Below are 22,344 nucleotides of genomic sequence, written 5' to 3' on the forward strand. Positions count from 1 at the left end.
ATTTTGCCAAACGATCAAATTTCAAGGCATACTCAGTGACTGACAAACCTCCCTGAAGTAGCCTGATAAAATCCTCAGCCTTTGCTGCCCTGATGGCATCATTATAATACTTTTTGTTGAACAGAGTCTGAAACTCTTCCTAACTCAGGGCATTAACATTTCTGGTCTGGGTAATAACCTCCCACCAATTTCAGGCATCCTCCTGAAACATATAAGTGGCATAAGCCACCCTCTCATTACCAGTCACCCTCATGAAATCCAGGATGGTCGTAATCATACTCATCCACTGCTCTGCCTTGGCAGGATTTGCATTGCCTTCAAAAACTAGAGGTTGCTACTTCCTGAACCTTTCGTAGAGAGGCTCCCATTTATTACCAACCTCAGGCAGCTGCTCTGCTGCTGGCACCAACACAAAAGGTGCCTCTGATACACTGTCCACTGCAGGTGCTTGTTGTTGTCTCAGGAGGCGAAGTTCCTCTCCCTATCTCAACATTGTAGCCTGCAGATCACTAATTAACTGCTGTTAGTTTGCAGAAGCTGGCTGTGGAATCTGTCCTTGGTCATTCTCTTGACCCTGATTGTTATTATTCTAGCCTTGATCACTCTGGCCAACTGACATATCTGTCTGTCCTGGATTCACTCTTATCACTTATACCTTGCTAAAACAATAGTCAATACGGCCAGTCAGGTAGTAATAACTAAACCTCTTGCCGCCTTACGATCCAAGAACAAGCATACAATTATCATATTCCATAGTCATACAAGGATACAAGTAGATACATGTTTATAGCATTTAGCATGTATCACATAATAATTCACAATCAACAATACTAATAAGTATGTTCTAGCAATTTCAGTACTATTTAGCACACAGTTGCTGAAGATATAATATTCAGGGCACAGGTTTAACATGGTGTCTCATGTGTACAAGTAAAGCATATATACTATATTTAAGCAGTTATACATATAACTACATAAATAGTTACCAAACCATGAGTCGAGCTTGACTTCAGTGATGAGTGTACATGCCCAGCCAGTCTACAAGAACCCTAACCTTGGCACGCTTTGATACCAAGTTGCCACACTTCCGGCTGGGTCAAGGCTCTGCTACCATTTTGTAACGCCCCACGTCACTATGGCTGCTTCCTGGAATGACGACTGGCCCTATAAATCAACACGAGTCTTTCCAGCGTGCTTGACCTGGAGTAATCTCAAGATGGGTGACCTACTAGGAAGTTTTCCCAGGAAGCGTGCGAGTGAGGACAAAGCACGCTAGAAAGACTCGTGTTGGTTTATAGGGCCAGTCGCCATTCCAGGAAGCATTCATAGTGACGTGGGGCGTTACAAAATGGTATCAGAGCCTTGACCCAGCCGGAAGTGTGGCCGACGAGGACGTCGGGCCCGTAAGGGGGGTGATTGTGACAGTAAGAATCCCGTGATCCGTAAAGGGAAAGACCGGGTAAAAAGCTGTGCAATCCTACACCGCCTGGGGAAGGTCAAGTGTGATGATTCTAAGACTGTGTAGATATGAGACTACATAATTGAAGAGGGCTTAAATGGATTGATGGGTACTACCTATATCAACAAGATACATCTTCTTTTCGGTAGCCCATCACTTGAAAACTCCAAAGTTAAGCGTGCTTGACCTGGAGTAAAAAAAAATACTAAAAATACGGAATCTGTAAAAAATTACAAAAATACGGAGATTTTTTTTGTAAATAAAGTTTACAAATTTGTGACGATACAGTTTTTTTGTAACCAAAGTTTACAAATTTGTAATTAAAATTTACAAGTTTTCAACCAAATGTTCCAATTTTATAAACATTTACAAACTAAATAGAAAATTGTAACAGGCAATTACCAAATGTAACAAATTGTTATCCGTATTTTTGTAATTTTTGTAAAATTCTGTATTTTTTTTTTTGAAAAAGAATTGAAATTTAGAGTGCCTGGTGTAATTTTTCAAATGATAAACTCTTATGTTTTGTTAGTGTTTTGCTATAATTATGTTTTGTTAATTAAGTCTCGAGTTTTGTTAGGGTTTATTCAACATATAACTTATTATACATTATACATAGCATTATTCGTAATACCTAAGTACTCTTTGCTCAATTAAAGTGAAAGTCAAATGCAATTAAGCCATAAATACATGCACCAAGTCCATTCAACATAAATAACAAAAACCAATCATTGTAAGGGCACTGATGAATTTAGACTTACTACATTTTCAGCACTTAGAGAATCAAATTTTCCAATTTAGCTAATATGGCATAGTATTTTCTTCACTGTACAAGTTAGAATCACTCTGAAATTTTCACATTATAATACTAGTGATACCGAAACAGAGCATTGATTGCATTATATATAATTTTCTAAGGTAAAATTCTTATTCATCTATCAAATATCAACCATAGCTCAAACGAGAATCTAGCGACCGGATGTTGGTTTGACGTCGTGGAACTCCAATCTCACAAGCATTTACTCGAGAAGCAAAGCGAAGCGAGCAAAGCGACTCGCCCGATGAGGAGGGATCAGGAGAGATGTTTACAAACATCAGAGTCTTGGAATCCCCTCCAAGACATGGCTGTTTAAAAGTAAATTTATAAGACTTCAGAATATCCAGAAGGATGAAAGATGAAGCAAAAGAATCACAAAAATTTGGCCATAGAGAATTTACCTGAAGAAGATATGTAAGCTTTGAGTTCCTAAAAGGTACATGATCCTCCTTCTTGGCCAAGGCAAATATGACATCACTTAAGGATGACAAACTTTTATTGATGGCCTGGATTGAAACATCAGTCATTTAGAAATGGAACAAAAAATGCATGATGGTTGTTGACATATGAAGACAAAAGACTAAGAAAAGAAGGAAAAAAAAGCTTTGAGAAAAGTACTTGAGTTTCTCTGAGACGATCTCCTGTTGACCCGCTCTTAGAAAGGCGCTCACTACCAGCAAGATCAATGAGATTCAACACACCTTGTACTTGTTGTTCAGTGCTCTGTTGAGGAAAAGATAACCCAAGTATATTTAGATAGCACAATGCAACTGATGAAATAGTCAGCATCTATGCAGAAAAACACCTTAAATTGACTTGTACAGAAAGGTGAAGTTGAAAAAATTACCTCATTAACACCAGATATGCGAAGGGTGAAAACAAAATGACTTCTTGATGATTGTTCATTCATTTGGGTCTTACCAACAGACCTGAAAGAAACAAAATTTAAATAAATGAAATTTATAAATAAAATAAGATGTTTAAGATAGAAGTAGGGAAAAAAATACTAATTAATGCCAATGTTTACTCTTGAAATAGATTAATTAAATTTCTCAACACAATTTTTTACAAATCCAGTTTTCAATGCATGACTTGTGTCAGGTGGTAAATCAAATAATAAGGCATTAATATCCCCATGTAAAATCCACAAGTGCACATGGACTATAAAATTGATGGCGGAAAAGTATAAATGCACTTCTTGTAGATGCAATCATAATCAGTAGTCAGACAAGAATAACAAGGGGAATAATATTGATCAACATTATTTCATTACCTGCTCTGTGAAGCTCGGTCTAAAAGATACGAGACCTCTTTGGCACTACGAACATCCACAATTGTCAGATCAGACACATGTGTGTTTCCATTTGCGTCATGTTTGATTGTGTATTGCTTGCCACCAACAGCATTTTCTGTTCGTGAAATATCTATAGATGATCTATTTGTGGATAGCAAATCACGAATTGTTTCATTATATATTTCCAACATGGATACCTAACATATTTTACAGAGAAATGTATTAGTGAACCAACTAAGATTGCAGCCAGATGTTCAAACAATAATAGTAGAAGTGATAGAGATAGATTCAACAAACCTGCATTTCATATTTCCAACCTTGTAGTAGAAGAGATTGTCTAGTTTGAAATATTTGTTCAAGTGAACGAGGTATCAGCCCTTTTAGATCAGGCTGTCCTGGTTTACCCATCATGGTATATGTTTTGCCTGATCCTGTTTGACCATAGGCAAAGATGCAAACCTGAAAAAAGAAACGACCATAATGTTGCTAAGATTTATGTTATATCAGTAAACTCAATTCATGAAATACAATTGAACGATGACAAGAAGGAGAAAACCTGATGCAACAAAAAATAAGGCTGACAAAAACATGTTTATCAATGTTGAACAGTACATATATAATAGAAAAGAGAGAAATAACTAATAAGGTATAATTTCACAGAATCTGAGTGCAAAATCAAGATAGAAACTGAACAAGATTTGGAGCTTAGGATCACCTTGTAACCATCAAGAGCACTTTGTACAAGTTGTGAAATTTCTTCAAAGACGTCTTCTTGTGATGCATCAGGTACAAAAACTTTGTCAAATGAGAAAGAATGTTTCTGCCCTGATTATTGACACAAATTTTTTCAGTGCAACACAAAAGCCAAAAGTAAATTGAGATGTACGACTGTTCTAATATCTATTCCACTGAAAAAGTTGAACATACCAGTTTGCACTAAATCAATGCCGCGTCCAAAAGCTTCCATTGACGTCGGATAAGAGATAACCTTCCCATCAGATGAACTATCATCAGGCAACAAAGGTCGCACTCTACAGAATACACGAATATTCCCTTTCAGTTCCTGTGACAAGAAAGAGGTTCAGTAGCATGTCGAGAATCTTGCTACTGCAAACATTTGGAAGAAAGCATTACCAAAATGGTATTATGTAACTTCTTTCGGAGCATCTCCCCTTCAATAACTTTAAATTCTGCATCTGCCAAACGACTTTGTAAGTCACCTATAAGTTTCTGTTGTTCTTCGTATTCTGATCTCGTCTCAAGTGCAGATAAGTCAGACACCTGAAATAATTTGAAAATAGAAAACTATTCACGCTTTGATTCCTGAAAACAGGTAATATATAATATGTTATGTGCAAATCCACATATTATCACCTGCAGTCTTTCTAGTGCAGTTGTTAGTTGATCCTTCAATGTCCTTATTTCATTACTTTGTGCATCACATATATCCTGCAAAGAACACAATATTATGATAAATTTACAAGTGAACAAAATTGTACAAGCATAAGCTACGCAGAAAAAAGCATTGGGCAACCTCTAGTTCATTTGTTTTTGTTGTTAGGTTATCCAACTCAGAGCAAGAATTCTCAGTAGACTCTTTATATTGGATCACTTCAGCTGTTAAAGACTGCACTTGGAGTAGCAAGCGGTCACGATCATCTCTAACTTGTTGCAACTCCATTTTAAGGCTTGCAGATTCATTGACCAAAGCATCTCTCTGCTTTACTGCCTCATCATGCGATGTCTGTGCAAGATCCATCAAATAAATTTTTCTAAGAATTCATGTAAGAAAAAAATAGTAAAAGAGAAAATTGAAAAAACTCCAATGATGTTACTATAGGACTATGAACATTAAAATTTACTTAAGAGCTCTATATAACAATGGCTACTGTTTATCTTTTTCCTCCACTGAAGGGTACATAAGAAAGATCCATTCCTACTTTAACTGCTGCTCTAAATCTAGTGTTTATTGATTCCAAGTCTCTGGTTACCAAAAAAAATATTTTCCACACCTTAACTCACAAAAGACTCATCACAAGACAAAATAATGTGCATGCAAATGTTCCACAGTAAAAAAAAACAAAAGAAAAAGAAACTCACTTTGCACATAGTAAGTTGACCCCTTAACATGCTCAGGTTCTCCCCCATTCCAGCCTTTTCTTTCTCTATACGCTTAAGGTCATCCTCGGCTGTAGATAGGTCCGTGTGAAGTTTACTATTATACTGTTGTAAACTAGCAATGTAGTCTTGCAATCGCTTGTACATGTCATTAAGGGACGATATCTACACAATTTACAATCCCAATTCAGAAATTTGTTATGTAAAAGTTTTAAATAGTGGAGAAAAGCTCATAGTGAAAAATTCGAAAAAGGCAACAAAGGAATCTGCCATTCATATCCATTTTACCTTTTGATTAGCACTTGACAGCTCTCTCTGAGCTCTCCCAAGCTCTTCCGATAGAGTATTCTGTGATCTCTCAATATCAAGCCTGGCCTGTCTTTCTTTTGTGAGAGAATCCATTGCAGACTGGTTGGCATTAACAAATTCAAGACATTTAAGAAAGCATATGGATGTCAGTAAAACTAAACCAACCAAAATAGATTAAAATTCATCTGCTTACCAATTTATCACATTCTTCTTGTTCAAAAACCATATGGATGTCAGTAAAAGTAAACCAACCAAATTAGATAAAAATTCATCTGCTTACCAATTTATCACATTCTTCTTGTTCAAATTTATCTTGTAAAAATGAATAATTCTTCCTGAGCTCCTGTATAATTGAGTTCAATTCTTCTTCCTTGTTTTTGAGTAGGTTTTCTGTAAAAAAATCAAAACACAGTTCACTCAATCACTATTCAAATAAATTTACTGCAGAAAAAAATGAAAAAGAAATAAAAAACATACCTGTTTCACAACATCTCAGCTCAGCCTTGTCCAGCCTATTCTGTAACTTATCTTGCGCAAACACATAACTTGCTTCCAGCTCTTGAAACCACTTGATGCAAAGTTTAAGCCTTTTAATGTACTCAGTCAAGAGATCACATTTTTCCTAAAACAATCACAACAGATTCCAAATCAAAATGCAATTTTAGCTAAACTAAACCAAAACCCCACTTTCAAACCAACAAATCAAGAAACATTTGTGGGCCAAAAAAGACCAATTAGTCAAAAATCTCACTGACCTTGAGATTAAACTTGTCCTTCCTTTTAGGCTTTTCTCTCAACAAAGCTTCAACATCTTCTCTAGTAAACTCAATGCCACCACACTCCGAACCGGCATTGCTCGCCGGAGTACTACCCGGACTCATATCATATCCTCCATTAATGTACGGAAACGAGTGCCGGCCTCTCCCATTAGTGGCTGTACCAACCATTTTTATGGTCGCACTTTCCAAATCTTCTTTTTTTTCCTTTTGAAACTCACTTCATCACCAAAAACCCAAGTAAGAGAAGAACAGAGTTAACTAAAAAAATCACAGAAATGAGACCCCAAATGAGAAACTTAGAAGGTACCCAGTAAAGTTGAGAAGAAGATGAACAAACCCCAGTTGAGAAATGAGAATAGTTGATGGGGTTGAAGCTGTTGTACTTGTTGGTAAAAATGGAGGCTAGTGATGTTAATTGGAAGCCATTTGAAGAAGAGAAGAGACAGAGCTAGTACAAAGGTTGGCGTGGGGCCATGGATTGTATTCAAAGCTAACTGTATATCACAGCCGTTGCTTTAACGAGCAGGAAGATGGATTGGATGAAAGCCATTCTTTTTAATTAAATTAAAATTTAAACTTAATAAGAATAATTTAGACTTAAAATAATAATTATATATTTTAGTATTTAAGAAAATTAAAAAATAAATAAATAAATTATTGTTGGGTTTGTTGATAAAGTTAAGAGACTGCCATTTGGATTTGAATCTTTTTTGAAAGGGGATCTGGCGCTACCCATATATAAATTATTAATTTATTAAATTACCCTTATTTTTATATTTCTCAAAATAAATTTTATTTATTAATTAAGACTAGTTCAAGTTGTTGAATATGTGACTATAATTTAGATTAACATTCTAATATTTTCTTTCATCGTTATAAAAATTAGCTAAGATTAACTCACTAGTTGGATGAATGGGTAAGAGCACTCTCAGATGGAGGTAAAATATCTAATTCTTTTTATAATATAGAGAAAAAAATTTAAATAGTCTTTCAATGGGTGATGTAAAGTTATATTTTTTTACCTAAATGAATAGTATTTCTTTATATGTAGTGAAATATTATTCATCAAGCTATAAATATTTTATTATTTTTTTTATAAACTTTTGTATATATACGAGTGTGATACTTTTATATTTAATTATTTTATTTCTTAAAATGAATAAAATATTTTTTAAAAATATAATATTTAAATGATGTAGAGAAAAAATAGAGAAGTTGATATATGGTATAATGTAAAAGTTTGAGGTAAATTATAAAAAAATATATGTTTTGGTGATGTATTTTGTAATACACTTTCTCTATAATATTTAGCTTAAACTCACAAAAATATCTTTCATCAGCTCCTTTATGCATATATTTATAATAGTTATGCACAAACTCTAATTAATTCATATCTACATTTACATAACATATACATATCATTTATATAATATTTTAATATTATTATTTTTCTTTATAAGCTTTCTCTCTCCCATTAGTATATATATTTATTATTTCTTTTTCTTTTTTAATTATTTTATTTTACTTTAATTAATAAAATATGTTTAAAGATATAATATTTAAATGATGTAGAGAAATATATAAAGAATCTGATGTATGGTATAATGTAAAACTTAAAGGTAAAATATATAAATATGTGGTTTTTTGAAGTATTTTAAAAGATAGAGTAGAGCGTCTATTGAGAATGCTACAAGTACATTACTTAAAAATTAATAATGTTTTCAATTTTTACGCTTACCAATACTAAAGCTAGAGCATATACTTTTGTATATTTCATATTTTTTTAACATGTATTATACTTATGTTTATTTTTAAAAAAAGAAAAGTTGGTTCCAAATAAAATTTTATTGTCTAAATGATTTTGTATTAGATAAGAAAAATGATCAAACTTAAAATTAAAAGTGTTATGGTTGTTCCTAAAAAAATGTTATGGTTGTACCCTTTTAGTACGTTACATATATTCCAAACCACTCATTCAATAAACTAGTTTTCATATTTGTTACCATTCTACTTGGATTCAATTTATAATATTAATTAAAATAAATAAATAATTTATAGTTAGCTTTTCTTTTAGGAGAAGTGCAATGTCACCGTCCTTGGAAAAAGGTGTGGACCAACTCTATTAAAATAAGGAAAAATATCAGTTTGACTCATGAGTTTTGCTTGAATACTCGATCGGTCATTGTGTTTTGTTAAATGATAAATCGGACCTTGTATTTTGTAAAATTGAATAAAATGATATCCTGATCCCAATTTTGGACAAACAATTTTTTAATATAACAAAAATACCCTTGGATTTTTTTCATTAATGAATTAAATTATACAAATTAAAACATTATTAAATTAAAAAAGAGGTTAAATTTTAAAAATTAATAAAAAGGAACATTTTAATTATTAAAAAAATCAAAATTCAATATATACTTCTCTCTCCTCCCACTCCCTCTCTCTTCCCTTCCTGATCTTCCTCATCTTCTCCCCGCCGACCACCCCAACCTAGAACAACCCTCCACCAGCTTTTCCCTTCCACTCATTTGGTTCTCCTCCGAATTTGGCGAACTTCGAAGTTGGTTCTCCTCCTCACGGACGAACGAATTTGGCAACCTCTGACTGGGCAACTCAGATCTAGAGACCTCTTAGGCAGACAATGGCAAATTCTGGTGCAACAGGGATGAATATGGGCTCTTCACGTAGCTAGAATTGGTGCAACGGGAAGCTTGACGTGGGCAAATCTGGGCTTGGTAGAGGAAAGGTTGAGGGCTCCAGCTAGCAGATCTGGGTGATGGAGTTGATGGTGGTTCTAAACTTCGATGACTGTAAAGCTTCGACTGAAGCTTTAATGGCTTCACTTGACTTCCATGGCTGCAAAACTGTAAAGCTTCAACGGTGTAATCCCCGTTTTTCCCCCAGATGCGTGGCACGACATAATGGATCCATGGGCTCTCTCGAAGAGGTCAAAGGCCCAGTCTAAGCCCAATGGATAGGGAAGAAGAAAGTCCTAGTGGTCCAATCGTCAGTAAGCCCAACATTGTATGATGGGCGACACCATAACGAGGGAATCGGGACCAAGATGCGGACCCAACTCAGCTTCCCGGTTCCAACCTAATGGCATCATTCGGGATGCGAGTAAGGGTGGCGGGCTCAACAGTCTGAGAATGAACCGGGACGTTAGTAAATAAACCCAAGCTCTGGTAAACGGACCGAGACCTTAGTAAATGAAACCAGACCTGGCATCCGGGTGGGCAGGATTGAACTTCCCTGACGTTGACACATTCTCGAGAAACATGGAGTTTGGTCTCCTCAACTAACTTGCAGAAAAGGTTACGTACGGAATGTACACCGTTATTGGGGAACAGTACTGCCACTACTCTAGCGGATCCTATCCCCAGGATCTCCTTAGAAGCCCACACGGACCAGTCTGAGGCTACGTACCGCTGTCAATTGTAAAGCTTGTTATGCCCAAGCCGGCTCAATGGGCCCTGATTAATGTGTATTATTTAGCAAAGTCCTTTGTATTAAGCCTCCATTAGCGAGCAAATCATGATTATATCCCTATTGGGCCCGGATTAGTCAAGCTCAAGCCCATTGCATCCAACTTCCTATAAATAGGACCAGTTGTGCACTGTAGAAGGAATTCCCGAATTTTCTCTTGTAAGCAATTACTCTGCTCAGACTTGCAGAAAACTCCATTGTAAAAGCTTTCTAAGCTCTAATACAATAGAATCATGGACTAAGGCTCATTACTACCCCAACCACGTAAAAAATTTGTTTGTTTATCTTGAATCATTTCTTTTTAGCTATCTTATTTCTCAAAATTCTAGTTTCCGAAAAACTCTGTAAACAAATGGCTTCACTCAACTTCTATGGTTATGGAGTTGGATCTGGTCGGGGTTCGGGGACAAAGGGCACTGACGTAAAGGTAGATCTGGCCGGGGTTGAGGACGGTGAGAATGTTGCTTAGGGTCAGCAATTAAGGCACCTGCAAATGGATGAGACAAGAAGATGGAGGAGAGAAGAAGAAAAATAAAAAGAAAAAAGAAACAAAAATATTGTATTTTTATTTTTTTATTATTTTCAGTTTCCTTTTAAATTTTATGTTTAATTTTTATTTATGGTTTTTAATTAAGCAATGTATTATCTATTTATTTTATTTTAAAATTAATAATTAAATTTTTTATTGTAAAATTTATATTTAATTAATTGATTAAATCATTAATTTATAAACATGAGGATATTTTATTCATATTGAAAAATTATTTGACCAACATTGGGTTCAGGGTATCATTTTTTTTTTCCATTTTACAAAATCACAAGGTCTAATTTGTTATTTAACAAAATACAATGGTCGATTGAGTATTCAGGTAAAACATAGGGGCAAACTAGTATTTTTCCTTAAAATAAATATGTCCATAAATGAAATTTGGCAAAGTTTTAAGATTTTGTTTTCTTTAAAGAAAAAAAAATTAAGTTAGTAATTAAACATGGATAATTAAAAACTTGTAAGTATGATTAAAACATATTAATTATGCTAGTACGTATAATTGGAAAGAAAAATATCACATAATACTATAATTATATGTGAGAAAAATTTAAGTATTAAAGAACTATATATATACATATATATATCTCTTTTATATAAAAAAAAAAATGTGTAGATAATAACATAAATTTTTTGTTTTAATGGGTTTTTATTTTTTTCCGTTAATTTTAACGGAACATTTTTATATTTAACAGAATATTCTTATGTTTAACGATAGATTGTAAACCTAACTTAAACTTAAATAAAATTAAATAATTAAACAAATTAAAATAAGATATTTTTGAGATATTTTACAATGATAATTATTTAAAAATAATAAAATTATATATTACTTAAATAAAATTTAATTAAACTTAATATTATATTAAACATATAATATATAATCTTTTGTTGTCAATGTCAAATTCAAAAACCAATAAACATAAACATAAACTTAAACAAAAATTAATTAATTAATTAATTAAAATATGGTATTTTTAAGATATTTTATGATAATTTAAATAATTAAATTATATTTATTTAAAAATAATAAAGACATACATATCATCGTTTCATCTTATAAATTTGTGTGATAGTTTTTTTTTATCAAGTCATTGAAGCTCTTTTTCTTCATTAAATTCACCAAAGGAATACATTAGAAACTAAAAATAATTTATGCATGTATACTACTGTCTACACTATGACTTTTTCTATTCTTATTTTATTTCTATTATTAATTTCTTTTTAAATATTATTATATTTTCTATATATGTCATGTAAATATATACATGTCACGTTGTGTTTAGATGTCATATATGTAGAGATTATTGATATAAATATTTATATATGCTATAAAATTATAATATATTCTATTATATAGATATATTTTTTTTAAATAGTGAACAATTTTTATTAAAATTATAGATAATATTTACAACTTTAAAACAAGTCTGTATTACAAATAATTTCTACCTAGTAAATATAATATATATCTATGTGCACATGAGACCAAACCTTAACTAATAAAAACCGACCACAATTATTTTGGAGTTGGATTAGGATGGCAGCTAATAGTGGAATTTTATAGATAAATATCATAAATTGAGAGGAGAAAAGAAAAAAGAAAAATAAGAGTTGTTAGAAAATGATTGGAGGAATGATATGATAGTTAGATAGTTCCAAAAGATTTACTAAATTAATGAATAATAATAATGATAATAATTATTTTGTGTTGAATTGAAAGTTGAGATGGGTTTGTTCTCCAAGGAGCATTGATCTAATAAAACTAATAACCCTTGACCGAGCTAGGTTACATTTCTATCAAAAATTTATATATATATATAATTATTTGTATATATTTGGGAAGAAAATGAAAGAAATGTAAGAAAATGGAATTTTTGTTTGTTCTTTAAAATTAGAAAATCAATTAGTTGGTGATATTGTTTTTGTGTAAGATGGATTGTTATAGCCCATGATTTTAGTTCACGAGTCATGGCAAATGGCAATCTAAGTCTTAAATTTAGTTCACACGTCATTGACAACAATCCAATCAAAGTCATGTGGTTTCTTAAAAATTTATGTTATGCTACTAATATATATTTATAGTTGTTAAATATATACACACAAGTTCACCTAAATTATCTCCTTTACTTATTTAGTAAATCAAGTAATACATAATTCTGAATTTTGATAGTGATGTGTTGGACTCAAAATCATGAGCAGCAAATCCAATATAGGTTAATAAAGAAATCTAAAATAGTTGAAATTATAATTATACTCCACTCTCTATTTTTGGCATACTATAAAGCCAATCAAAGGTGCCCCCACAAGTCTCTCCCACCTTTGTTAGCATTAAACAAACTATTTTTCTCTTGCGTCAGATGGGGGTCAAGAATTTTTCACTTAATTAAAATAATTTTGTTTACAAATATAAATATGTATATATAAAAGGTAAAACTTTATGCAAAATCTCACATGGATTAAGCAATCTGTTGTTATTTACCTTTCATTTATTGGTGCTCAATTTTTCAGTCCTTTTAATCTCTAATCCTTTTTATGAGACTTCTTCTTTACCCGTGTTTTGTCAAAATTGTATTTATGTCATTTATGCCAAACGTGTTGTTCTAATAAAAATAAACTAGAAAAAGGATGGTTCCAATTATTAATTAATATAAAATATACATTTTCTTATTACTATTTTTAATCACTTTCCAGCTTAATGAAATCAGAACCTTACTTTAACCAAATGGAATAAAGACAGAGAATTTATTCTTTTATGTAATTTTCATACCTTCTCCTTTTGGAGGTAATGAACACTCTATCATTAATTAGAAATTTATATTTTTGGTGGACATCACTAATAAACTTTGTAAATAATTATGATGGGTTTTTTTTTACATTATTATTAAGTAGATTCAATGATTAAAACAAATTATATTGTAATACGAAATCTTATTATATCTATTCTCATCTAATTTATATTTAATCACGTGAAATTATATTGTATTTTTTAATAATTAAAATACTATCTAAAAATGATGACGGCAAAATTAATTGGCCTTTACTTATCAATTTCAATCAAACATATTTGATTAAAGGTGATTAATTTAAAGCAATTTCGAAAACATGACAAATAAGAATAAATAAACCTATTGTTTTCTATGATAACAAGACATCACCTAATGTTGTTCTCAATTACTTTAAAATCATGACACTATTTTATAAATAAAAAAAATCATGACATTATCATAAGAATAAATAGTATTTTTGCCCCGAACTATGACTATTATACAATTGTGCCTCCTAAATGATTCACGATGTTAAAAGTTCATCCGAAACTATACACGTTACTGAAATATGAGACTTCTATTATATTTTGTCCTAGGTGGCTAATAAATTAATGATGTGGCACTGCCATGTTTAGAATAATTAGCAATTTTTCCCTTGAACTTTGACAGCTACCAAATTGTGCCATTTTTTTTTATCAAGAAGGAAAAAACTTCATTGAACAAACCAACTATTACAACCAAGGGCAAACCGCCCACAAAACACATCCTAGAACGAGGCCAAAAGGCCCCAAACCTCACTCTAGTTACATTGAAGCTTCTTTATAAAAAGCTTATGTTGAGGTAACAACTTCCTGTTATGAACAATGTATAACCTATACTTAACTAATGTAATCACATCCTTTGCTATACATTTAGCTGTCAAAGAATACCCATAAAAAATGCACCTATTTCTATTCCTCCAAATATGATAGATCACAGCAGCTAACACCATATTCAAAACAATATCCACAGTGTCTCTCTGCCCAACACTGAGCTGAACAACCCAATCTGAAAAATTGGAAGACCACGCCAAGCCAAGTAAAAATGCAAGACAAAATCCTCTTGGAAAGGCAGCAATCAAAAAATAAATGATTATGACTTTCTAAGTGGTCTTCACAAACATGACAAGATAAGCAATTCAACTGAATATTGAACTTAGCTAAATTGTCTCTAGTTAGGAGGTAAGAATTGACCATCAGCCAAAGCAAGAATCGGTGCTTAGGAAGGATTGTTCAACACCAAACAGCATTTTTATACTCCACAAGTTGCTGGTTTATTGTACTGTTATAAGGCTTGGAAGGTTTGAAAATTGTGCCATTTTTATTAAAACTAATTTATTTTTTTTAAGAAAACCTAATCTTAAAAATAATAATTATATTCTTAAAAATTTTAAAAATCATTTTAAAAGAATAAGAAAATAAACCATACTAAAAGTTTCAAATACTCAAAAATTAAAAATCTAATTAATAACAAATCACTTTTTTTTTTACTTTTTCTTTTCTTTTACAATATAAAATAAATATATCTTAAAATAAAAATTAAAAATAAATCATAAAGCAAAGTTTGTTCTCCTTCGTCCTCATCCTCTTAATTTAAAAGTTTTTTTTTTATTTAAGCCCTTCGTCATCCTCTTTAATTAAATATGTTTTCTTTGTTTTGGTATTTATTTTAAATTTTCATTCTAAAATAGATTTACATTATATTGTAAAAGAAGAAAAAGTAAAAGTAAAAAATAGTTATTTGTTATTAATTAAATTTTTAATTTTTTAAGGGTTTAATTATTATTTTTAGAAATTTTTTTTAATTTTTTTTAATAAAAATGGTATTATTTGATAGCGGTTAAAGTTCAGGAGAAAAAATTACTAATTATTCTACACATGAATATGTCATATCAACAGACAAAATATCGCATCATCAATCTGTTAGCCACCTAGGACGAAATCTAACGAAAGTCTCATATTTCAGTAACGTGCATAATTTGGGAAGAAATTTTAACATCGTTAATAATTCGGAGAGGCACAATCTTATAGTAATCATAGTTCAAGAAACAAGAATATTATTTATTCTATTCATAATAACCTTTCCTTTCTCATATTTTTTTTATTATTTTTTAGTCACAAATTATATTCTGACTATTTTCCCCTAGAAAAATGTAATATATTTAAATAAGACTGAGAAATGAGAATCGCTGCAATTTCAAGCAAAGTGGGGTTCTTTAATATGATTCAACGTAAAAGAGGATAAAATGCCACACATTTAACGCCAGAGTGCCCAATTTCTTTGGTATGATGAGTCTCATACATATTAGGTATGATGATTCTATAACATATAATTTGTTTGGTACGTTTCTGAAAAATAAATTGACTAGGTATCCATATAAGAGTCACTTAAAAATATATGTTAGGCCAAGTAATAATTAGAGACACCCATTAAATATATTATATATTTTTATATATAGATATGTCACTGTATTTGCTGTTGAGTAATAGTTAATGATCTAAGAAAACAACAAAGAGAATGAACTATATATTCTTCAATACTAGTTTGGTTTAATCGATACATAATCAATTTATATTATTGTTTTGGACCACCACAGAATTATATTATGAAATTCAAAAACACATTATTGATAGTTGATAGAACAAACTAAATTATGTAGTATAGGTGTAATGAGCTGACTTTACCTATAACTAATTTGAGTTAGCATAACTATTCTATTATATATATATATATATATTTATTTATTTATATCTATCTTCTATTTTGTCACATTACAAAGCTTCAACTAATAAAACTAATTGATTTATGAGAATTTTGACATCATGGTTCTCAATTAGCATCACCACACAAATTAGATAGATCATATACATAAAGTAATGATATGTGTTTCAAAATTATGCATTAAAATAAGCTAAATGTCGTAATAATTTTATTTAACTAATTAAATTTATTTAAAGCTCTTGCTTTTCACTGGCACGCAGGCCCTTTGTTATTTTATTTTTAATTTCATTACATTTTTAATAGTATCATTATCTAGGTTATTAATGTTCATACTTTAATTTGTTCAAATAAATTTAAATGAGATTTTTTCACTTTTATGTTGATGATCAAATGAGCCTTAGGTTTGTGAATAGGAAAGAGAGTAATTAATTGTTAATATACAGTATATAAATGTTTCTAAATGTGTTATAGCCTTTATTGTTTTGGGATTGGAAAAAGTTATTATATTTCTAAAATGGTGTTAAGTATTGGTCAAATACTCAAGGTCAACTCGGCTATTATTGGACATCATAACTGAATATTCCAAAAATACAGTTACTACAGTTGGTACTCGGGACTTAGAGGTTAAGTTAGTTGCTTACCTCTCTTGTGTATATATAAGGCTCATCTTCTATCATATCATTAATCAATTTCTATTGCTATACTTTGTAATATTCAGAGTGAAAAATCAGTGAGCCTAGAGAGATTTTTGTACTGCTGTATAGAGAGAATTCTTGGAGCAAGACTCCATTGTTGTACAGATTGAAACTCGGAATCAATAAAGAGATTACCAAGCCCTTAGGGCTGGTTTGGCCGTGGAGTAGAGTGGTGTCTAGCCAACACTCATTCGAACCACGTATGTGTTTTGTGTTCCTCTTTATGTTTCATTTCTGTTTAGATTTGATTCCTTGATTAAACCAGTTTTTGTCTTTAGATTGATTATTGATCAATTATTTCTGGTTTATGGTGTGTTTTATGTTCTTGTTTTGAGGTTGTGGTTACAACAAGTGGCATCAAAGCCAGGTTCCAAGGGCCATCAAGAACAGTATCAAGGTTTCAAGAAAGATCAAGATTTGATCTCGAATGGCTTCCGCACAGTTTGAAGTAGACAAATTTACAGGTTCTAATGACTTTAGCTTATGGAGGATTAAAATGAAGACTTTTCTTGTTCATCAAGGGATTTTAGAGGCTATTGACAAAAAAGAGCTTGAGATTCTTGGAGATGACAAGAAGAAGATAAAGGAAATTGAATCAAAGGCACATAGTGCAATACTATTCAGCCTTGGAGATGAGGTTTTAAGAGAAGTGTCAAGTGAAGAGACTGTTGCTAGTTTATGGGAGAAGTTAGCTGCCATTTACATGAAGAAATCACTAGCCAACAAACTCTATCTAAATGATAAGCTCTATACTCTCAAGATGGATGAAAGCAAAGAACTTAGGAAACACTTAGAAGAATTCAACAAGATCATCTTGGATCTCAACAACATCGGGGTCAAGATTGATGATGAGGATCAAGGTATTCTTTTACTCAGTTCATTACCAAAAATTTATGAACATTTTGTGGATACTATATTGTATGGAAAGGACACCTTAACTATGTTAGAGGTGAAAGTTGCTTTGAATTCTAAAGAAATACATAAGAGGTCTGAAGAAAAGGGTGAGAGCAATGGTGAAGGGTTGTTTGCTCGAGGCAGATCAGAGAACATGGATTCAAGATCTGGTGGGAACAAGACAAACAATGGAAACTATAAAGGAAACAACAGCAACAAGAACAATCACCATGGTCAGAGATCAAAATCAAAATCAAGGTCAGGAAAACAGTGCTACTATAGTAAGAAAGAGGGTCACTTCAGAGATGAATGCAAGGCTTTACAGGCAAAGCTGAAGAGAGACAAAGGAAAGGAAAGGGGAGATGCTGGTGTTGTATCAGATGGTTATAACTCGCTGATGTTCTGGTAGTCTCAAGTCAAGAAACTGGTGAAGAATGGATTCTTGACTCAGGTTGTTCCTTTCATATGACTCCTCACAGAGAATTCTTTTGTGAATTCAAAGTCATAAATGGTGGTTCAGCCCTACTTGGCGATAACAAAGCCTGTAAGGTTGAGGGTACAGGGTTTGTTATGATAAAAGTGCATGATGGTGTACAAAGAACTGTGACAGATGTGAGATATGTGCCAGCACTCAAGAGAAATTTTTTATCAGTTGGGGAATTGACCTCAAAGGGTTGTACAATCAAGATTGAAAGCTCACTTATGAAAGGTGAACTCAAGAATGGGATCTATGTTTTGGTAGGGAAAACAGAGGTTGGAAAAGCTGATGTTGCTACTAAAGGGAGTGAAGATACGATAGTTGGAAGAGCTGGTATTGACAACACCAAGCTGTGGCACATGAGACTAGGCCATGTCAGTGAAAGAGGTCTAGTGGAATTGAATAAACAAGGCCTGTTGAAGGAGAAACTGGATGGGAAACTGAAGTTTTGTAAAGAGTGTGTCATAGGGAAGAGCTGCAGGGTTAAATTCTCTGTTGGAATGCACATAACCCAGGAACCGTTGGCCTATGTGCATTATGATCTATGGGGAGCTTCAAGGGTTTAATCACTAGGACGTGCCAACTATTTCTTAAGCATTGTGGATGATTACTCAAGGAAAGTTTGGGTATTCTTATTGAAGACAAAAGATGAGGCATTTGAAACTTTTGTTAAATGGAAGAAACTGGTGGAGACTCAAACTAGAAAGAAGGTCAGAAAATTGAGAACAGACAATGGTCTCGAATTCTGCTCAGGACAATTCAATGCTTATTGTGATAAGAAAGGAATAGCAAGGCATACAACTGTTCCCAAAACCCCTCAGAAAAATGGCCTTGCTGAGAGGATGAACAGAACTTTGATTGAAAGAGTTAGGTGCATGCTCAAAGGAGAAAATTTAGAGAGAAAATACTGGGGAGAAGCAGTAAAGACAACATGTTATCTCATAAAAAGGTGTCCATCCACTGCAATTAATCTGAAAACTCCACAAGAGATGTGGACAGGAGCAGAACCTAAGCTGGATCACTTGAGAGTATTTGGTTGTCTTGCCTATGTCCATATAAGGCAAGACAAACTCCAACCAAGAGCACTCAAATGTATGTTCTTAGGGTACCCTGATGGAGTTAAAGGCTATGAATTGTGGTGTTTGGAAGAAGATCACAAGAAGTGTATCATAAACAGGGATGTGGTATTCAAGGAAGATTAAATGGCTATGGTACAAACAGATGGTTCAGTGAAAGACAAAGCAAGTGATACAAGTGTTCAGAGAAGCATACCAGTTCAGATTGAAGAAAATAATGCACCAGGGCATTCAGAGAATCTAGAAGATGAAGATCAAGTTGATTCAAGTGGTGAAACATCTCAGACAGATCTAGACAATTATCAGTTGGCCAGGGATAGGGCAAGAAGAGAGTTAAGACCACCTGACAGACTTGGATATGCTGATTATACAGCATTTGCCCTGAATACAGCAGAAGAGATTGAAAGTATAGAACCAACAACCTACCAACAAGCCATGAATAGCAGTGAGAGTAATGAATGGAACAATGCTATTCATGAAGAAATGACTTCTCTTATTAAGAACAAGACTTGGATAACAGTAAACAAGCCACCTGGACAAAAACTCATAGGCTACAAGTGGATATTTAGGCTAAAGGAGGGTCTACTAGGAGAGAAAATCATATATAAAGCCAGATTGGTTGCCAAGGGATTCAACCAGAGAGAGGGTATAGATTTTATAGACATTTATCACCTGTTGTGAAGCAAACATCCATTCGAGTGATAATGGCAAAAGTGGCCAAGTATGATCTAGAAATGGATGTTAAGACAACCTTCTTGCATGGAAGGCTTGAAGAGAAAATCTATATGGCTGAACTTGAAGGGTTCAAAAGCAGCAAGCCAAATCAGTTATGTCTGTTATAGAAATCTTTGTATGGCCTCAAGCAGGCACCAAGACAATGGAACTTAAGGTTCAATGAGTTTATGACTCATATAGGCTATACAAAAAGTAGCTATGATCCATGTGTCTACTATAATAGATCCATGTACTTATTATTATATGTAGATGACATTCTGATCATAGGCAAGGACAGATCAGAGATTGATGGGCTCAAGAGACAGTTGGGATCATAATTTAAAATGAAAGATCTAGGTATTGCTAAGAGAATTATGGGAATTGACATCATAAGATCAAGACAAAAACACTTGTTCTTATCTCAGAAAAATTACCTTGAAAAGGTACTGAACAGGTTCAATATGAGGGAATCAAAACCTGTCACAACACCTCTAGCACCCCACTTCAAGCTCTCACGGGAACAAGCACCTAAGACTGAAGATGACAAAGAAGACATGGACAAGATACCCTATGCTTCATGTGTTGGAAGCTTAATGTACTCTATGGTGTGTACAAGACCCGATTTAGCCTATGCACTAAGTGTGGTAAGTAGATTTATCTCAGATACAGGAATTGAACATTGGAAGGCCCTGAAATGGATCATGAGATATGTCAAAGGTACCCTAGACCTTGGACTTATGTATAGTGCAAACTCAGAGTATAGAACTGAGATTGAAGGCTATGTAGACTCTGATTATGCAGGGAGTTTGGATACAAGAAGGTCATTGACAGGTTATGCATTTACAGCATTAGGTGGATGCATCGGTTGGAAATCAAATCTGCAAAAGGTTGTGGCACTATCAAGTACAGAGGCAGAATATATGGTTGCTACAGAGGCCATTAAAGAAGCTATATGGTTGAAGGGCTTCACAGGTGAATTGGGGTACATTCAGAAGACATCACAGTGCTATGCGACAACCAAAGTGCTTTGCATTTGATGAAAAATCCTATGTTCCATGAGAGATCTAAACATATAGACATCAAACTTTATTTTATCAGAGATGTTGTTGGAAGAAATGATGTTCAAGTCAAGAAAGTTGGAACTAAGGATAATGCAGCAGACATGTTAACTAAGTATGTTCCCTATAGCAAGTTTAGGCACTGTCTAAACTTGCTCAACATACTCAGCTGCTGAATTTCCAATTTATAACCAGCTCAAGGTGCTAATCTCAAGCATTTAACCAAGGTGGATGATTGTTAAGTATTGGTCAAATGCTCAAGGTCAACTTGACTATTATTGGACATCATAACTGAATATTCAAAATTCAGTTACTACAGTTGGTACTCGGGACTTAGAGGTTAAGTTAGTTGCTTACCTCTCTTGTGTATATATAAGGCTCCTCTTCTATCATATCATTAATCAATTTCTATTGCTATACTTTGTAATATTCAGAGTGAGAAATCAATGAGCCTAGAGAGATTTTTGTACTACTGTATAGAGAGAATTCTTGGAGCAAGACTCCATTGTTGTAAAGATTGATCCTCAGAATCAATAAAGAGATTATCAAGCCCTTGGGGCTGGTTTGGCCGTGTAGTAGAGTGGTGTCTAGCCAACACTCATTCGAACCACATGTGTTTTGTGTTCCTCTTTATGTTTCATTTCTGTTTAGATTTGATTCCTTGATTAAACCAGTTTTTGTCTTTAGATTGATTATTGATCAATTGTTTCTGGTTTATGGTATGTTTTATGTTCTTGTTTTGAAGTTGTGGTTACAACAAATGGGTTGTTCTTATTATTCATTCTTTCCTCTAAAGTCATTGAATACCACAATAATTAGAACCTTTCGCAACAGTTAACCAAACAGAAATGAAGAAATTTCGGTTGATCGATCACTATTTTGATTAGGTTTGTAGTTTTTGGATTGTTCCAATGATGGATGATTAATTCATATACACTTAATCTAGAGATTATAATATTTTTGAGTGCTTTATATATATATATATATATAATAAAAAATTAAAGAACTTCATCATATAATTATTCTGCAAGACATGGCAACATAAGTTCGAATCCTTATCAATTGAAAAGAATAAGCAAAAAATTCTCA

The 22,344-nt window shown here is 32.8% G+C and overlaps 2 protein-coding genes across 4 annotated transcripts; one reads left to right on the top strand and one right to left on the bottom strand.

Annotated features, from left to right (window-relative positions):
* Window positions 1–2,114: 2,114 nt before the first annotated feature.
* LOC133782521 (kinesin-like protein KIN-14N) lies at window positions 2,115–7,235 on the bottom strand. Of its 3 annotated transcripts, XM_062221847.1 has the most exons (17): window positions 7,084–7,235; window positions 6,753–6,993; window positions 6,475–6,619; window positions 6,278–6,387; window positions 5,977–6,096; window positions 5,671–5,853; window positions 5,105–5,314; window positions 4,945–5,019; window positions 4,705–4,851; window positions 4,498–4,633; window positions 4,286–4,395; window positions 3,868–4,029; window positions 3,550–3,767; window positions 3,124–3,205; window positions 2,895–2,999; window positions 2,678–2,782; window positions 2,115–2,584 (listed from the first exon to the last, which is right to left on the bottom strand). In XM_062221847.1, exons 2-17 carry the CDS (start codon window positions 6,942–6,944, stop codon window positions 2,405–2,407), a joined length of 2,280 nt encoding a protein of 759 aa, XP_062077831.1. In that variant the 5' UTR covers window positions 6,945–6,993; window positions 7,084–7,235; the 3' UTR covers window positions 2,115–2,404. The 3 variants fall into 3 exon arrangements, with proteins under 3 accessions (XP_062077831.1, XP_062077830.1, XP_062077832.1); XM_062221846.1 differs by having other exon boundaries at window positions 6,753–7,235; XM_062221848.1 differs by lacking the exons at window positions 6,278–6,387; window positions 6,475–6,619; window positions 6,753–6,993; window positions 7,084–7,235 and adding an exon at window positions 6,191–6,273.
* A 13,306-nt stretch (window positions 7,236–20,541) lies between these two features.
* Window positions 20,542–21,234, top strand: LOC133785441 (secreted RxLR effector protein 161-like). The gene has a single exon (XM_062224673.1). It carries the CDS (start codon window positions 20,542–20,544, stop codon window positions 21,232–21,234), a length of 693 nt encoding a protein of 230 aa, XP_062080657.1.
* The last annotated feature ends 1,110 nt before the right edge of the window (window positions 21,235–22,344 follow it).

This window comes from Humulus lupulus, chromosome 6 (genome assembly GCF_963169125.1).
Source record: "Humulus lupulus chromosome 6, drHumLupu1.1, whole genome shotgun sequence".
Taxonomy (NCBI): Eukaryota; Viridiplantae; Streptophyta; class Magnoliopsida; order Rosales; family Cannabaceae; genus Humulus; species Humulus lupulus.

Bases quoted from the DNA above. Each gene is read 5' to 3' on its own strand.
- LOC133782521 (XM_062221847.1), bottom strand. From the start codon at position 6,944: ATGGTTGGTACAGCCACTAATGGGAGAGGCCGGCACTCGTTTCCGTAC. The intron at 6,620-6,752 runs GTCAGTGAGATT...TGATTGTTTTAG, and splicing joins AGGACAAGTTTAATCTCAAG to GAAAAATGTGATCTCTTGAC. The intron at 4,852-4,944 runs GTGATAATATGT...AAATTATTTCAG, and splicing joins CTGCACTAGAAAGACTGCAG to GTGTCTGACTTATCTGCACT.
- LOC133785441 (XM_062224673.1), top strand. From the start codon at position 20,542: ATGAAAGATCTAGGTATTGCTAAGAGAATTATGGGAATTGACATCATA.